This window comes from Nerophis ophidion, linkage group LG02 (genome assembly GCF_033978795.1).
Source record: "Nerophis ophidion isolate RoL-2023_Sa linkage group LG02, RoL_Noph_v1.0, whole genome shotgun sequence".
Classification (NCBI taxonomy): domain Eukaryota; kingdom Metazoa; phylum Chordata; class Actinopteri; order Syngnathiformes; family Syngnathidae; genus Nerophis; species Nerophis ophidion.
Window position 1 is genome coordinate 70,843,347 of NC_084612.1, and position 15,682 is coordinate 70,859,028.

Consider the following 15,682-nt stretch of genomic DNA (forward strand, 5'->3'; position numbering starts at 1 on the left):
TCAAAGTAGAAAGATGGACGTGGGAAGCTTTAGCCTTTAGCCACACAAACACACGGTGATTCCTTGTTTAAAATTCCCGGAGGTGAAGCTTTACTATGGATCAGAGCGGTCAAGCGAACATGGTTCCCGACCACATGTCAACCGGCAGGTTTTGGTGAGAAAATTGTGGTTATAAGTCGCCTCTTACCGGAGATCTGTGGAGCTGCTGTCGACTTCGTTCAGAGACTAGCATCAAGACACCCGTGGACACGCCCATCCGACTATCAGGTACTATTTAATCTCACTAAAACACTAGCAACACAATAGAAAGATACGGGATTTACCAGAATTATCCTAGTAAATATGTCTAAAACATCTGAATCCGTCCCGATGCAATTGCCTTTTTTTTTTTTTTCTAGTCCTTCGCTATCAACATCATCATCCCCAAATCTTTCATCCTCGCTCAAATTAATGGGGAAATTGTCGTTTTCTCGGTCTGAATAGCTCTTGCTGCTGAAGGCTCCCATTTTAAACAATGTGAGGACGTGAGGAGGCCTCACCCTTGTGATGTCATCGTCTGCTACTTCCGGTTTAAGGCAAGGCTTTTTTATTACCGAGCAAAAGTTGCGAACTTTATCGTCGATGTTCTCTACTAAATCCTTTCAGCAAAAATATGGCAAAATAGCGAAATGATCAAGTATGACACATAGAATGGACCTGCTATCCCCGTTTAAATAAGAAAAACTCATTTCAGTAGGCCTTTAAATAGCAAAGGTCCAAAAAAAGATGGCATCTTCGCCAAATGAAAGCAAGCAATAGGAGAGTCTGCATATCAAATAGGAGTGTCTCGCTCCGATGTTAGTTTATTAGTCTTATAGATCTTCTGCCAAGTCCTAATGTACACATCAATCGAAGCGGTGCCGACTGGCTGCGTCATTGCGGCACTAATTTGATTTCCTGCGTGGCATCTTTTGCTTGTTTATCACGGCCTCTTGAAGCAGCAGCAACGCGCGCTGGGGGACAGGACACGACTCCGTCCGACGAGTCAAAAATTGTCCGACTGTCACGGTTACCTTGGGAGAAAATTGTCGCTGCATAAATCCCACGGCACAGAAATCCTCAGTACGGGTGTAAAAGGGGAACATTATCACCAGACCTATGTAAGCGTCAATATATACCTTGATGGTGCAGAAAAAAGACCATCTATTTTTTTAAACGATTTCCGAACTCTAAATGGGTGAATTTTGGCGAATTAAACGCCTTTCTGTTTATCGCGCTGGAGGCGATGACGTCAGAATGTGACGTCGCCGAGGTAACACACCCACCATTTTCATTTTCAACACATTACAAACACCAGCTGTGTTATTTTCCGTTTTTTTGACTATTTTTGGAGACATCATGCCTCGACGGTGTGTTGTCGGAGGATGTAACAACACTAAAAGGGAGGGATTCAAGTTGCACCACCGGCCCGAAGATGCCAAAGTGTCTGCCGCCAGACCCCCATTGAATGTGCCAGAGTGTCTCCACATTTGACCGGCGATGCTAAGGCAGACATGGCACAGAGATGTATGGATAACCTGCAGATGCATTTGCAATGATAGTCAACGAAATCACAAAGGTGAGTTTTGTTGATGTTGACTGCCAGCTAATCGATGCTAACATGCTATGCTAATCGATGCTAACATGCTATTTACCGGCGGTGCTAAAGAAGACATGGAACAGAGATGTATGGATAACCTGTAGATGCATTTGCAACTATATTACGTTTCCTTCCACCCACATTTAATGCGAAACAAACACTTACCAATCGACGGATTTAAGTTGCTCCAGTGTCAAAAGATGCGAAAGTCCTGATCGTTTGGTCCGCACATTTTACCGGCGATGCTAACGCAGCTATTCGGCCATGCTATGGCTATGAATAGCGTCAATAGCTATCCGCTCAATAGCTTCAGTTTCTTCTTCAATATTTTCATACTCCAACCATCTGTTTCAATACATGCGTAATCTGTTGAATCGCTTAAGTCGCTGAAATCCCAGTTTGAATCCGAGCTAATGTCACTATATCTTGCTGTGGTATTCCCATTGTTTGTTTACATTGGCAGCACCGTGTGACGTCACAGGGAAATGGCCAGTGTCTTCGCAGAGAGCCGAAAATAAGCCACTTTAAAGCTTTATTTAGGGATATTCCGAGACTGGTAAAATTTTGAAAAAAACTTCAACAAATACAAAAAGCCACTGGGAACTGATTTTTACTGTTTTTAACCCTTTTGAAATTGTGATAATGTTGGCCCTAGTGTGTGAATGTGAGTGTGAATGTTGTCTGTCTATCTGTGTTGGCCCTGCGATGAGGTGGCGACTTGTCCAGGGTGTACCCTGCCTTCCGCCCGATTGTAGCTGAGATAGGCGCCAGCGCCCCCCGCAACCCCGAAAGGGAATAAGCGGTAGGAAATGGATGGATAATGTTCCCCTTTAAAGATGAAGGCAAGAGAGCGGCTTTGATGGCGATTAGAAGAGAGCAGATAAGTTACACAACACTGAAGATTTAACACCGCCTTATTCTCGTTACGCACACCAGGGCGGCTTCGCATTATTACTGGCCTTGACCTACCGCCCTGCTGGGCTCCTCGTAGTCAATCTTGAGGTTGGCCATGGCTTTGATGATGGCCATGATGGACTGGATGGTGTTGCTGTACACCACCGCTCTGTACTGCTTGCACTCTTCTTCGGAGTAGCCGTCCTCGTGGATAATCCTGCGAAGAGAGGAAGCGGAACGTTTTAGTTCAGGGCTGCGCACCATTTGTCTTCAAAACACTCTGAAAAGGAAGCAATACGAGTGAAGCGCTGCTTTGACCCGGACGTGAGGGCGGCCCTGAATGCAACTCCTTTTCAAGACCGCTGTTGTTTAGTTGCTTATGCCGGTGGTTCTCAAACGGGGGTTTATACTAAAAAGTTCTATTTTGGTTTCATCTGACCACATGACATTCTTCCAATCCTCTGCTGTATCATCCATGTATCCATTTTGGTATAAACTCAACTTGTCGTGTTTGGAGGAAGAAGAATACTGAGTTGCATTTCAAGAACACCAAACCTACTGTGAAGCATGGGGGTGGGAACATCATGCTTTGGGGCTGTTTTTCTGCTAAGGGGACAGGACGATTGATCCGTGTTTAAGGGGAACATTATCACCAAACCTATGCAAGCGTCAATATATACCTTGATGTTGCAGAAAAAAGACCATGTATTTTTTTAACCGATTTCCAAACTCTAAATGGGTGAATTTTGGCAAATTAAACGCCTTTCTGTTTATCGGTCTTTTAGCGAGACATCACCGAGGTAACACACCCGCCATATTCATTTTCACATTACAAAAACCGGGTCTCAGCTTTGTTATTTTCCGTTTTTTCGACAATTTTTTGGAACCTTGGAGACATCATGCCTCGTCGGTGTGTTGTCGAAGGGTGTAACAACACTAACAGGGAGGGATTCAAGTTGCACCACTGGCAAGAAATCTGTTGCCAGACCCCCTCGGTTGGTAGAGTGGCCGTGCCAGCAACTTGAGGGTTGCAGGTTCGATTCCCGCTCCCGCCATCCTAGTCACTGCCGTTGTGTCCTTGAGCAAGACACTTTACCCATCAGCTCCCAGTGCCACCCACACTGGTTTAAATGTAACATAGATATTGGGTTTCACTATGTAAAGCGCTTTGAGTCACTAGAGAAAAGCGCTATATAAATATAATTCACTTCACTTCACTTTGAATGTACCAGAGTGTCTTCACATTTGACCGGCGATGCTAAGACGGACATGGCACAGAGATGTATGGATAACCTGCAGATGCATTTGCAACGATTAAGTCAACAAAATCACAAAGGTGAGTTTTGTTGATGTTGTTGACTTATGTGCTTATCAGACATATTTGGTCGCGGCACGACTGCCAGCTAATCGATGCTAACATGCTACGCTAATCGATGCTAACATGCTATTTACGCTAGCTGTATGTACATTTGAAACTAGATACCCACATTCAATGCGAAACAAACACTTACCAATCGACGGATTTAAGTTGCTACAGTGTCACGAGAGGCGAAAGTCTTGATCGTTTGGTCCGCACATTTTACCGGCGATGCTAATAAGGCAGCCATGCTATGGGCCACTTCATTAGGTACACCCACGCTATGGCCGAATAGCGTCAATAGCTATTCGCTCAATAGCTTCAATTTCGTTTTCGCTATCTGCCTCCATACTCCGACCATCTGTTTCAACACATGCGCAATCTGTTGAATCGCTTAAGCCGCTGAAATCCGAGTTTGAATCCGAGCTAATGACATTATATCTTGCTGTGGTATTCCCATTGTTTGTTTACATTGGCAGCACTGTGTGACGTCACAGGGAAATGGATAGTGGTTTCGAAGATAGCGAAAATAAGGCACTTTAAAGCTTTATTTAGGGATATTCCGGGACCGGTAAAATTTTGAAAAAAACTTCAAAAAATACAACAAGCCACTGGGAACTGATTTTTTATTGTTTTAACCCTTTTGAAATTGTGATAATGTTCCCCTTTAAGGAACAAATGAATGGGGCCATGTATCGTGAGATTTTGAGCCAAAACCTCCTTCCATCAGTGAGAGCTTTGAATGGTTGACCAAATACTTATTTTCCACCATCATTTACAAATAAATTCTTTAAAATTCCGACAATGTGAATTCCTGGATTTTTTTCCCACATTCTGTCCCTCACAGCTGAAGTGTACCTATGATGAAAATTACAGACCTCTGTCATCATTTTAAGTGGGAGAACTTGCACTATCGGTGGCTGACTAAATACTTGTTTGCCCCACTGTATCTTATAGCTAGTAAAAATGCAAATTAAAATTGAGGAACATTTTCAAAAGCCTTTAAATTGAATGCCTGGAACTCATCAACTTTTGCACATAATTCTAGGGGGTGCACCACAATTAAAACCTAATGAGGAATTATGACATCATGCAGATAAATCCAATATCATTAAAAAATTGCTCCGATAACCGATTAATAATAAAACGCTCCAATTATGTGAGATGGCCTGCGTTGTGCTGTAGGCGGGTTAGGGTGAGAAAATGAAGCGCCCTTTTTTCTCCCAACTCAGCAAAGCTCGGCCTGCAGTAAAGAGCCCGTCGTAAACTTCACCTGATCTCCCAGAGTAAACAAACACGGCGCTGATCGTGTGCTATTTGTGCCAAATGTCCTGCAAACACCCCGTGAGGAGGGGAAACATCAACCCGCTCGCCGCAAGCTTGCAGCTTGCTGATATTATTGTTTCTCATGACTTATTCATCGACTTGCTCATTTTCTCTTCTTAGGTGGTTAATTTCTGCTGCGACGCGGTTCTTATCAGCCTTCTTTTGAAATGTACAAAAGGTGTATTATTTTGTTTCACCACGTCACATTTGAGCTGCTTTTCTTCTGGTCCTTCAACCTCCCACACTAACCCAGCTTACACCTAAAGTTGTCTCATGTTTCTCCCTTAAATACAAACCCCGTTTCCATATGAGTTAGGAAATTTGTGTTAGATGTAAATATAAACGGAATACAATGATTTGCAAATCATTTTCAACCCATATTCAGTTGAATATGCTACAAAGACAACATATTTCACATTCAAACTAATACTTTTTTTGTTGTTGCAAATAATCATTAACTTTAGAATTTGATGCCAGCAAAGAAGTTGGGAAAGGTGGCAATAAATACTGATCAAGTTGAGGAATGCTCATCAAACACTTATTTGGGACATCCCACAGGTGTGCAGGCTAATTGGGAACAGGTGGGTGCCATGATTGGGTATAAAAACAGCTTCCCCAAAAAATGCTCAGTCTTTCACAAGAAAGGATGGGGCGAGGTACACCCCTTTGTCCACAACTGCGTGAGCAAATAGTCAAACAGTTTAAGAACAACGTTTCTCAAAGTGCAATTGCAAGAAATTTAGGGATTTCAACATCTACGGTCCATAATATCATCAAAAGGTTCAGAGAATCTGGAGAAATCACTCCACGTAAGCGGCATGGCCGGAAACCAACATTGAATGACCGTGACCTTCGATCTCTCAGACGGCACTGTATCAAAAACCGACATCAATCTCTAAATGATATCACCACATGGGCTCAGGAACAATTCAGAAAACCACTGTCACTAAATACAGTTTGTCGCTTCATCTGTAAGTGCAAGTTAAAGCTATACCATGCAACGCGAAAGCCATTTATCAACAACATCCAAAAACGCCGCTGGCTTCTCTGGGCCCGAGATCATCTAAGATGGACAGGAAAAGGTTAGAGTGTCTAGTGGTTAGAGTGTCCGCCCTTAGATCGGTAGGTTGTGAGTTCAAATCCCGGCCGAGACATACCAAAGACTATAAAAATGGGACCCATTACCTCTCAGCATCACGGGTTGGAAATGATTCCCCGGGCGCGGCACCGCTCCTGCGCACTGCTCCCCTCACCTCCCAGGGGGTGATCAAGGGTGATGGGTCAAATGCAGGGAATAATTTCGCCACAATCATTGGTAATTTTTAACTTAAAAGTATCAATCAATCAATCAATTAATCAAAAAAAATCCCTTTATATGTAGAAAGGTTATGTTAAGAAACCATTCTGAGCCTTATCTTATTTAATTTTTATTTTATATATGTTGACCACATTAACTCCGGCAATGGACCCTGTGTGTATATGCATGTTATGCCATTGTTTACAAATTCGGTAAATAACCCAAAAATGTATATTTTGTTGTTTTCTTACTGTACCAAAAATGAACCGAAACGTGCCCTCTAAACCGACGTACGTACCGAACTGAAATTTTGCTACAAAGACAACATATTTGATGTTCAAAACTGATAAAACATTTTTTTTTTGCGCAAATAATCATTAACTTTAGAATTTGATGCCAGCAACACGTGACAAAGAAGTTGGGAAAGGTGGCAATAAATACTGCCCACTGCTCCCCTCACCTCCCAGGGGGTGATCAAGGGTAAAGGGTCAAATGCAGAGAATAATTTCGCCACATCTAGTATGTGTGTGTGACAATCATTGGTAATTTTTAACTTAAAAGTATCAATCAATCAATTAATCGAAAAAAAGCACATTCCCAAAGCCCAAAAAAAGTCTGCGGGCTATAGAGCTTTTTCATTTCGGGCTCCAGTACTCTGGAATGCCTTCGAGATGCCACCTCAGTAGAAGCATTTAAGTCTCACCTTAAAACTCATTTGTATACTCTAGCCTTTAAATAGACTCCCTTTTTAGACCAGTTGATCTGCCGTTTCTTTTCTTTTTCTCCTATGTCCCACTCTCCCTTGTGGAGGGGGTCCGGTCCGATCCGGTGGCCATGTACTGCTTGCCTGTGTATCGGCTGGGGACATCTCTGCGCTGCTGATCCGCCTCCGCTTGGGATGGTTTCCTGCTGGCTCCGCTGTGAACGGGACTCTCGCTGCTGTGTTGGATCCGCTTTGGACTGGACTCTCGCGACTGTGTTGGATCCATTATGGATTGAACTTTCACAGTATCATGTTAGACCCGCTCGACATCCATTGCTTTCCTCCTCTCCAAGGTTCTCATAGTCATCATTGTCACCGACGTCCCACTGGGTCATTATTGTCACCGACGTCCCACTGGGTGTGAGTTTTCCTTGCCCTTATGTGGGCCTACCGAGGATGTCGTAGTGGTTTGTGCAGCCCTTTGAGACACTAGTGAGTTAGGGCTATATAAGTAAACATTGATTGATTGATATGTAGAAAGGTTTTGTTAAGAAACCATTCTGTGCCTTATCTTATTTAATTTTTATTTTATATATGTTGACCACATTAACTCTGGCAATGGACCCTGTGTGTATATATGTATGTTATGCCATTGTTTACAAATTTGGTAAATAACCGAAAAATGTATATTTTGTTGTTTTCTTACTGTACCAAAAATGAACCGAAACGTGCCCGAACCTAACTTTTTGTGTACTGTTACACCCCTAATGTTTAAATATGCATACTTTTTATTTTTGATATAAAAAAAACAAAAAGCTGCAGGCTGAAAATGTATCAGACCCCTGCGGGACTACAAACGCTTGTGAAATGGTCAGTCTGACATTTCTCCGTACTTTGACAGACCAGTGACAACCTCGTAAGTCTTTGTGATGACTGGCTTTTTACAAGCCGTGGTGACTGTTCCATTTTTTTCCAGACGTTCGGTCCCAGAGGATGATACGAAAGACAGCAATCACGCAAGGATGCGACCCTACCCATCTGCTGTATTTAATTAAATTCCTGATATTATAAACAAAAGGTGTAATACACATGGGGCTCTTGTTGAAAAGATTGACAGAAAGAGGCGTGCGGTTGGAAAAAGCGCGAAAAGGCAGAACGACGACAGCTTTCTGGGCTGCGCACCAAGTGTCTCTTACCCACCTCCCCCATCGACCAGAGAGCAGTCGCACAGCCGGAATGCTCAATAGTGAGCGATGTGCTAAATGAAACCTCATTAAAATGCAAGTGAGCCCACAGAGAAGCAGCAAGACAGCTTAGAAGGTTGAGAGCCCCCCCGCGGTTCCATCCTCACGCAAACAATACTTAAAACTCTAGCTTTGATTTGCTTGATTGTGAATCACATCCTTTGAGATCCTGAAGTGTCCCATTTCCATCTGTGATGGCTGAACCAGGTACATTTTGTTTCTAGAAACAAGTCGATCACAGGCAGCTTCAGTCGTTGGAACTTTCTACTCAACTTGGAAGATCGTTTAGCACAGCAACGTTCGAAGTAACAGTACCTGTACTGTGCAATTCACATAATTTACGAGCACTAAAGAATGCAATTATCATATATTATATAGGGAACATTCCTCGGCTTGAGCCGCCAGGGCGGGAAGAGTCCAATCTCATGCTTAGCATTAGTGTTGCGGTTACATAATCATGACCGAGATTCTCAACAAGAATAATGCAAACACGTAATCAGCGAGAGTGCAACTACAAATCGGTCATGCTTCCGGGAAAACAACTCATCCAGGCTAATATCCAGTTTCCCTGCTGTTTTGCACAGGTGGAAATTACCGAGACAACTGCCATTGAGAAACATGTCCGATGATTCCAAACTACAATCCTGTTTCCATATGAGTTGGGAAATTGTGTTAGATATAAATATAAACGGAATACAATGATTTGCAAATTATTTTCAACCCATATTCAGTTGAATATGCTACAAAGACAACATATTTGATGTTCAAACTGATAAAAATTTGGGAAAGGTGGCAATAAATACTGATAAGAGTTGAGGAATGCTCATCAAACACTTATTTGGAACGTCGCACAAGTGTGCAGGCTAATTGGGAACAGGTGGGTGCCATGATTGGGTATAAAAACCGCTCCCCAAAAAATGCTCAGTCTTTCACAAGAAAGGATGGGGCGAGGTACACCCCTTTGTCCACAACTGCGTGAGCAAATAGTCAAACAGTTTAAGAACAACGTATCTCAAAGTGCAATTGGAAGAAAATTTATGGATTTCAACATCTACGGTCCATAATATCATCAAAAGGTTCAGATAATCTGGAGAAATCACTCCACGTAAGCGACATGGCCGGAAACCAACATTGAATGACAGTGACCTTCGATCCCTCAGACGGCACTGTATCAAAAACCGACATCAATCTCTAAGGGATATCACCACATGGGCTCAGGAACATTTCAGAAAACCACTGTTATTAAAAACAGTTTGTCGCTAAATCTGTAAGTGCAAGTTAAAGCTCTACTATGCAAAGCGAAAGCCATTTATCAACAACATCCAGAAAAGCCGCCGGCTTATCTGGGCTCGAGATCATCTAAGATGGACTGATGCAAAGTGGAAAAGTGTTCTGTGGTCTTTTGCTGCTGATGAATGTTCAGATGTGAGTAGCTCCACAACCTGTGATGTCACGCGCACATCGTCTGCTACTTCCGGTACAGGCAAGGCTTTTTTATTAGCGACCAAAAGTTGCAAACTTTATCCTCGATGTTCTCTACTAAATCCTTTCAGCAAAAATATGGCAATATCGCGAAATGATCAAGTATGACACATAGAATGGACCTGCTATCCCCGTTTAAATAAGAACATCACATTTCAGTAGACCTTTAGCACATATAATCATGCTTTCTTAGATTGCAGATTTTAAATGTCCTATTTATTTGCTCTGACTTGGAGGGAAGAGAAAAAAGCCACTCACTTCATCTGCTTCACAATGGTGCTCTTCCCAGACTCCCCAGCACCTGCAAAGAGAACAAAAACAGGCAGAGGTTAAAAATATGCTCCTGTTAGACGGGAAACGTAAACAGTGAGCCCGGGAGGCCTCCTCACATCTGGAAGGTCTGTCTGCACAACTCCACTTCTTTTTCTTTTTTTTTTACCGCCCGGCTCTCATTTACATCACTTCTCGCTGGAGTTCCATCAGGGTGACTTTACACTGCGGTTTGAAGTTTAGAAAGCAATTTTTAGGGGCGTTTAAAGTTCACTTTGGAAAGTCCCAGCCGAGCTGAGCGGCACCGAGCTCCCTTCCTCCTATTGTGCTCTTTTTATTTCTGACAAGTCACTTTATCTTTTTGAACATTTTAATGGAAATGTCTCACACTGACAGGGCTTTGCTTACCCTCTGCTAAGTTTATTCCGACAGCCCGAGGCAACCCCAGGGAGCTCATCTGCCACAAGGAATCTAACACTACACACAAACACACACAGGGCTGTCAGCGCGGTAGCCTAGGGTACTGTAGAGTCCCTCAATGTAGCCTGCTAGGCAGCGTCGAGCATACACACGCACAGGGAAGATCCTGGGTAGGAATGGGCTTGCACGAACAGCTGTCAGCCCCTGCCTTTACATAAGGAATGTTGGTCAAGACGTGTCAGACCACCGCATGAGTAAAAAAGCCACTTCCTCCAATAAACATGGCGTGAATTCTCACCCTCTGAATTATATCCGATTCTACACAGAGTATTGCAGGGGTACTGTTGCGTTCTGACCAGATCTTCTGCCGGTCACCCCCCCCAGGTTCGTTAGATGACACATGAGCTGGTTTTGAATGACTCCCAGACGGAGTAGCTCATTTTGATATTTTCAATCCAAAGCTTTGGGAGACCATCTATGCCCAACACATTCAATTCGCATCGCCCTAGTTGATCTAACAACATTACGGAAGCGCCGTAATGTTGGGCATAGATGTTTGGCACGTGTTAATCATTATTTGCAAAAAAAAAAAAAAAGCTTATGAGTTTGACCATCAAATATCTTGTCTGTGTAGTGCATTCAAATGAATATGGGTTGAAAATGATTTGCAAATCATTGTATTCCGTTTATATTTACATCTAACACAATTTCCCAACTCATATGGAAACAGGATTTGTAGTTAGCAATATTCATATTAACCTTTCAGGTAAAATTTCAAGTTGAACCTAAAATTGACCAACTTTTAAAGGCAAACTTCAATTTCCAAATGTACACGTCCAACTGTTCAATGTTTCAATACATTTTCCACAAATTATGGTTCTCTAACAAGGATCTAAACGGCCAGTGTGCGATCCATAAAAACGACCAATGCATTTCACTGCATGACTTTGTGTTTTTCAGTCCCCATGCATTTATAGAGAAGAGAGTACAAGTCCAGTGCTGATGTAGGTGGTCTGAATATTTCATACTTGAGAGCTAGAAGTAAAAAGCTTCCAACAACTGCTCAGGCGCTTGGGCTTTAATGACACAAGTGTTCCGTCTTCCTGAAAGACTGGGCGGACCTTATTTATTAATAGCGCAGTAAATGAAGGAAACAAACATCAAGTGAGACCGCTCGGACTTGATATCAACCGAGCAGGCTCTAATGTGATGTCGAGGGAGTAACTCCGCTCAAGACCGCGGCGATTAGTAAATGTTGCAAGCGGTTTTTCTGTGTCGGGAATCATTGAGAGGAAGCCTGACAGCAGGACCAATAACGTCACACCTTCCAATGTTCAGCAGCGCACTTTGGTGCATTAGCAACATCACTTTGGTTTGCACCAAAAAGCTGTCGGTATAAACCAGCGGTCGGCAACCCAAAATGTTGAAAGAGCCATATTGGACCCAAAATACAAAAAGAAAAATCGTTCTGGGGCCGCAAAAAAATTAAATCCTATAAAAGTCTTATAATGAATGCAACAAGTGTCTATATTAGCTATGTTAGCCTACTATCAAAGGCTGACGCAAATCTCCGTTGAAAGAAATGTTGCATTTTATTTTTTATTCTACACATTTTTGCAACATTGGAAAACATTAGTAAAATGGAGGCTTCTCGGAGGGTGAGATAACTTGCAGTCATGGAGTCTTACTGAACACTTTACTTACCACTGTAATTACCGGACTACAATACTTTTCATTCAATGTAATGTAAACATAATGTAAAAACAAGAGTACTCCCTTCCAAAGGCAAAACCCAGTAACTCAATTTTGGTCAAAACTGAGCTGATAATAATGTTGTAGTTCCTAGGTGATATGCTTTACATTAGTGTATGTGATATTGTAATTTTTTCCGTAAGAAAGCTGTTACGCGCATGGCGGGACCTAGCAACTACCACATAACCGCATGGATACAACAGAAAAACCTAGTATCTCAAGGGACCAATTGGAGCTTCTTTGTCAGTCGCCTTATTGTCTTTAATGAGACATTCGCACGAATGGGGGCTGACGGTCAAGCTGATTATGTGATATTATGGCACGAGGGGATATTTGGAAGATTGGCCCAGGACGTTGCAAGCACTTTCATTAAATGTATTGTTCTTCATTCTTCCCCTTGCATACTCTTTTGGGGCAGATAACTGTGGAGGTCAAAATAAAAAGTGGACGCTGTACACGGCTCTTGCCCGATGTGCAAACGCAGAATGGGGCCCGCCCGAGATTGTGATAAAATATCTGGAGAAAGGGCACACGTTCATATAAAAGTGGGTGACATTGTTATCACCAGGAAGGATGAGATCACCTACCTAGGTTCCATTCTAGAGGCTAATCTTTCCTGTGATAAAATGGCAACCAAGGTGATCAAAAAGGTCAACCAAAGAACGAGATTCCTCTACAGAATCTCCTCTCTAGTCAACAAAACCACCTTGAGGATTCTAGCGGGAACTCTCATTCAACCCTTCTTCGATCACGCTTGCACCTCCTGGTACCCCAGCACCTCCAAAACCCTCAAATCTAGACTCCAAACATCCCAGAATAAGCTAATCCGGTTACTTTTAGACCTCCACCCCAGATCACACCTCAATCCAACCCACTTCTCCAAAGTGGGCTGGCTCAGGGTGGAGGACAGAGTAAAACAACTTGCACTGAGCCTAGTCTATAAAATCCGCTACACCTCCTTGATACCGAAGTACATGTCAAACTACTTCCTTAACGTAAATGACCGCCATAACCACAACACCAGGGGGAGCTCCACAAACCACGTTAAACCCAGATTTCGATCTAACAAAGGTCTTAACTCATTCTCTTTCTATGCCACATCAATGTGGAATGCACTCCCAACAGGTGTAAAAGTAAGTGCATCTCTATATTCCTTCAAAACCGCTCTAAAACAACACCTACAGGCAACTTCAACACTTTACTAATACCCTCCTCCATTCACATCCCATCTCCCCAGATTATAAACAACTCAAATGTACTTCTAATGTATATACTTGTTCTTATGCTATTTGAACTCACTATGTTCTCTGCTGGCTGTACATATCCTACTAAATAAGACCTACACTGTTTCAATGTCCACATTTCTCTGTTGATGCAATTGTTGATGACTGAAGTACTGATATCAACCAAAGCTCCACATCCCACCCCCCGGATTGTAAATAATGTAAATAATTCAATGTATATACTATGATAATTAACTTGTGTGATGACTGTATTATGTTGATAGTATATATTTGTACCATGAATTGATTAACGTGGACCCCGACTTAAACAAGTTGAAAAACTTATTGGGGTGTTACCATTTAGTGGTCAATTGTACGGAATATGTACTGTACTGTGCAATCTACTAATAAAAGTATCAATCAATCAATCAAAGAGCAGATTCAATCCATGGCTCGATCGGCAAGAAAATGAAAGCTCAAGAAAACATCTACACGTTTGGTGACTTTGTAGATCTTTGTAAGACAGCATCAAGATGGATTGGGTTTCCTTTGTTTTCTCAAAATCAGCTAGAAGTGAGTTACTAGGTTTTGCCTTTGGACGGGAGAGTGTAAAGAAGTCATACTGTTCTATTACTTTTGTTCATACTAAAGTCAGTACTCAACTGCCAAAGAACTGTAGACACCTTATTTGTTTCTTCCTATACTGTATATACTGTTACACTATTTGATGTCGTAGTGGTTTGTGCAGCCCTTTGAGACACTAGTGATTTAGGGCGATATAAGTAAACATTGATTGATTGATATTGCACTGGTACTGTATTTGACTACTGTACTTCTACTTGTACTAATACTTATACCATAACTTCTGTGACTTATTGTGCAACTTAATTGTCTTGTAATTAATTAATGTATCAATCAATCAATCAATCAATGTTTATTTATATAGCCCCAAATCACAAATGTCTCAAAGGACTGCACAAATCATTACGACTACGACATCCTCGGAAGAACCCACAAAAGGGCAAGGAAAACTCACACCCAGTGGGCAGGGAGAATTCACATCCAGTGGGACGCCAGTGACAATGCTGACTATGAGAAACCTTGGAGAGGACCTCAGATGTGGGCAACCCCCCCCTCTAGGGGACCGAAAGCAATGGATGTCGAGCGGGTCTAACATGATACTGTGAAAGTTCAATCCATAGTGGCTCCAACACAGCCGCGAGAGTTCAGTTCAAAGCGGATCCAAGACAGCAGCGAGAGTCCCGTCCACAGGAAACCATCCCAAGCGGAGGCGGATCAGCAGCGTAGAGATGTCCCCAACCGATACACAGGCGAGCGCTCCGTCCTGGGCCCCGACGAGCGGTCCATCCTGGGTCTCGACTCTGGACAGCCAGTACTTCATCCATGGTCATCGGACCGGACCGGACCCCCTCCACAAGGGAGGGGGGGGACATAGGAGAGAAAAGAAGCGGCAGATCAACTGGTCTAAAAAGGAGGTCTATTTAAATGATGATATTACGGACCGTACATGGTGATATCCCTAAATTCCTTGCAAGATCTCTTTGAGAAATATTGTTCTTAAACTGTTTGACAATTTGCTCACGCATTTGTTCATTAAGTGGGTTCCCTCCGGGCACCTGGGGATAGGTTGATTGGCAACACTATCAATCAATGATTATTTATATAGACCTAAATCACTAGTGTCTCAAAGGGCTGCACAAACCAAAACGACATCCTCTGGGGGGGGTGGGGGTGGGGGGGTTGTACATCAGATCTATTTTATCATTCTTAGACAATGACTTATGAGCAATAAGTCTTTGGGACGTTAATTGTCTTGATGGCTGACATGTTTTTAAAGCCATCTTGTTGAAATTTTTCTTCTAAAGATCTGTACCAAATTTCGTTGTGATCCGTCTTAACACCCCAACGTTACAGCAGATGTTTTGTGGAGTGTATTAAGCTGTGAGAATAAACCCCATGGGGTCTAACTTTGGGGGTTTGATAACAGTGCCAGCATGAAAACGAAAAGGACAGACAACACAGTAGGGGTGTATATTTTGACAAAACCCTTGTGTGTGTGTGCAACGGTTCGGAAC

General features: G+C 42.6%; 1 protein-coding gene across 1 annotated transcript in view; it reads right to left on the reverse strand.

The window, feature by feature from the left end:
• The window catches only part of LOC133544469 (guanine nucleotide-binding protein G(i) subunit alpha-2), a 176,496-nt gene that overhangs the window by 29,405 nt on the left and 131,409 nt on the right, over positions 1-15,682 (reverse strand). The window contains exons 2-3 of the mRNA XM_061889821.1: positions 10,180-10,222; positions 2,588-2,729 (exon numbers count right to left, since the gene is read on the reverse strand). Of these exons, the coding sequence (XP_061745805.1) occupies positions 2,588-2,729; positions 10,180-10,222 (185 nt within the window). The remainder of the gene's footprint in view (positions 1-2,587; positions 2,730-10,179; positions 10,223-15,682) is intronic.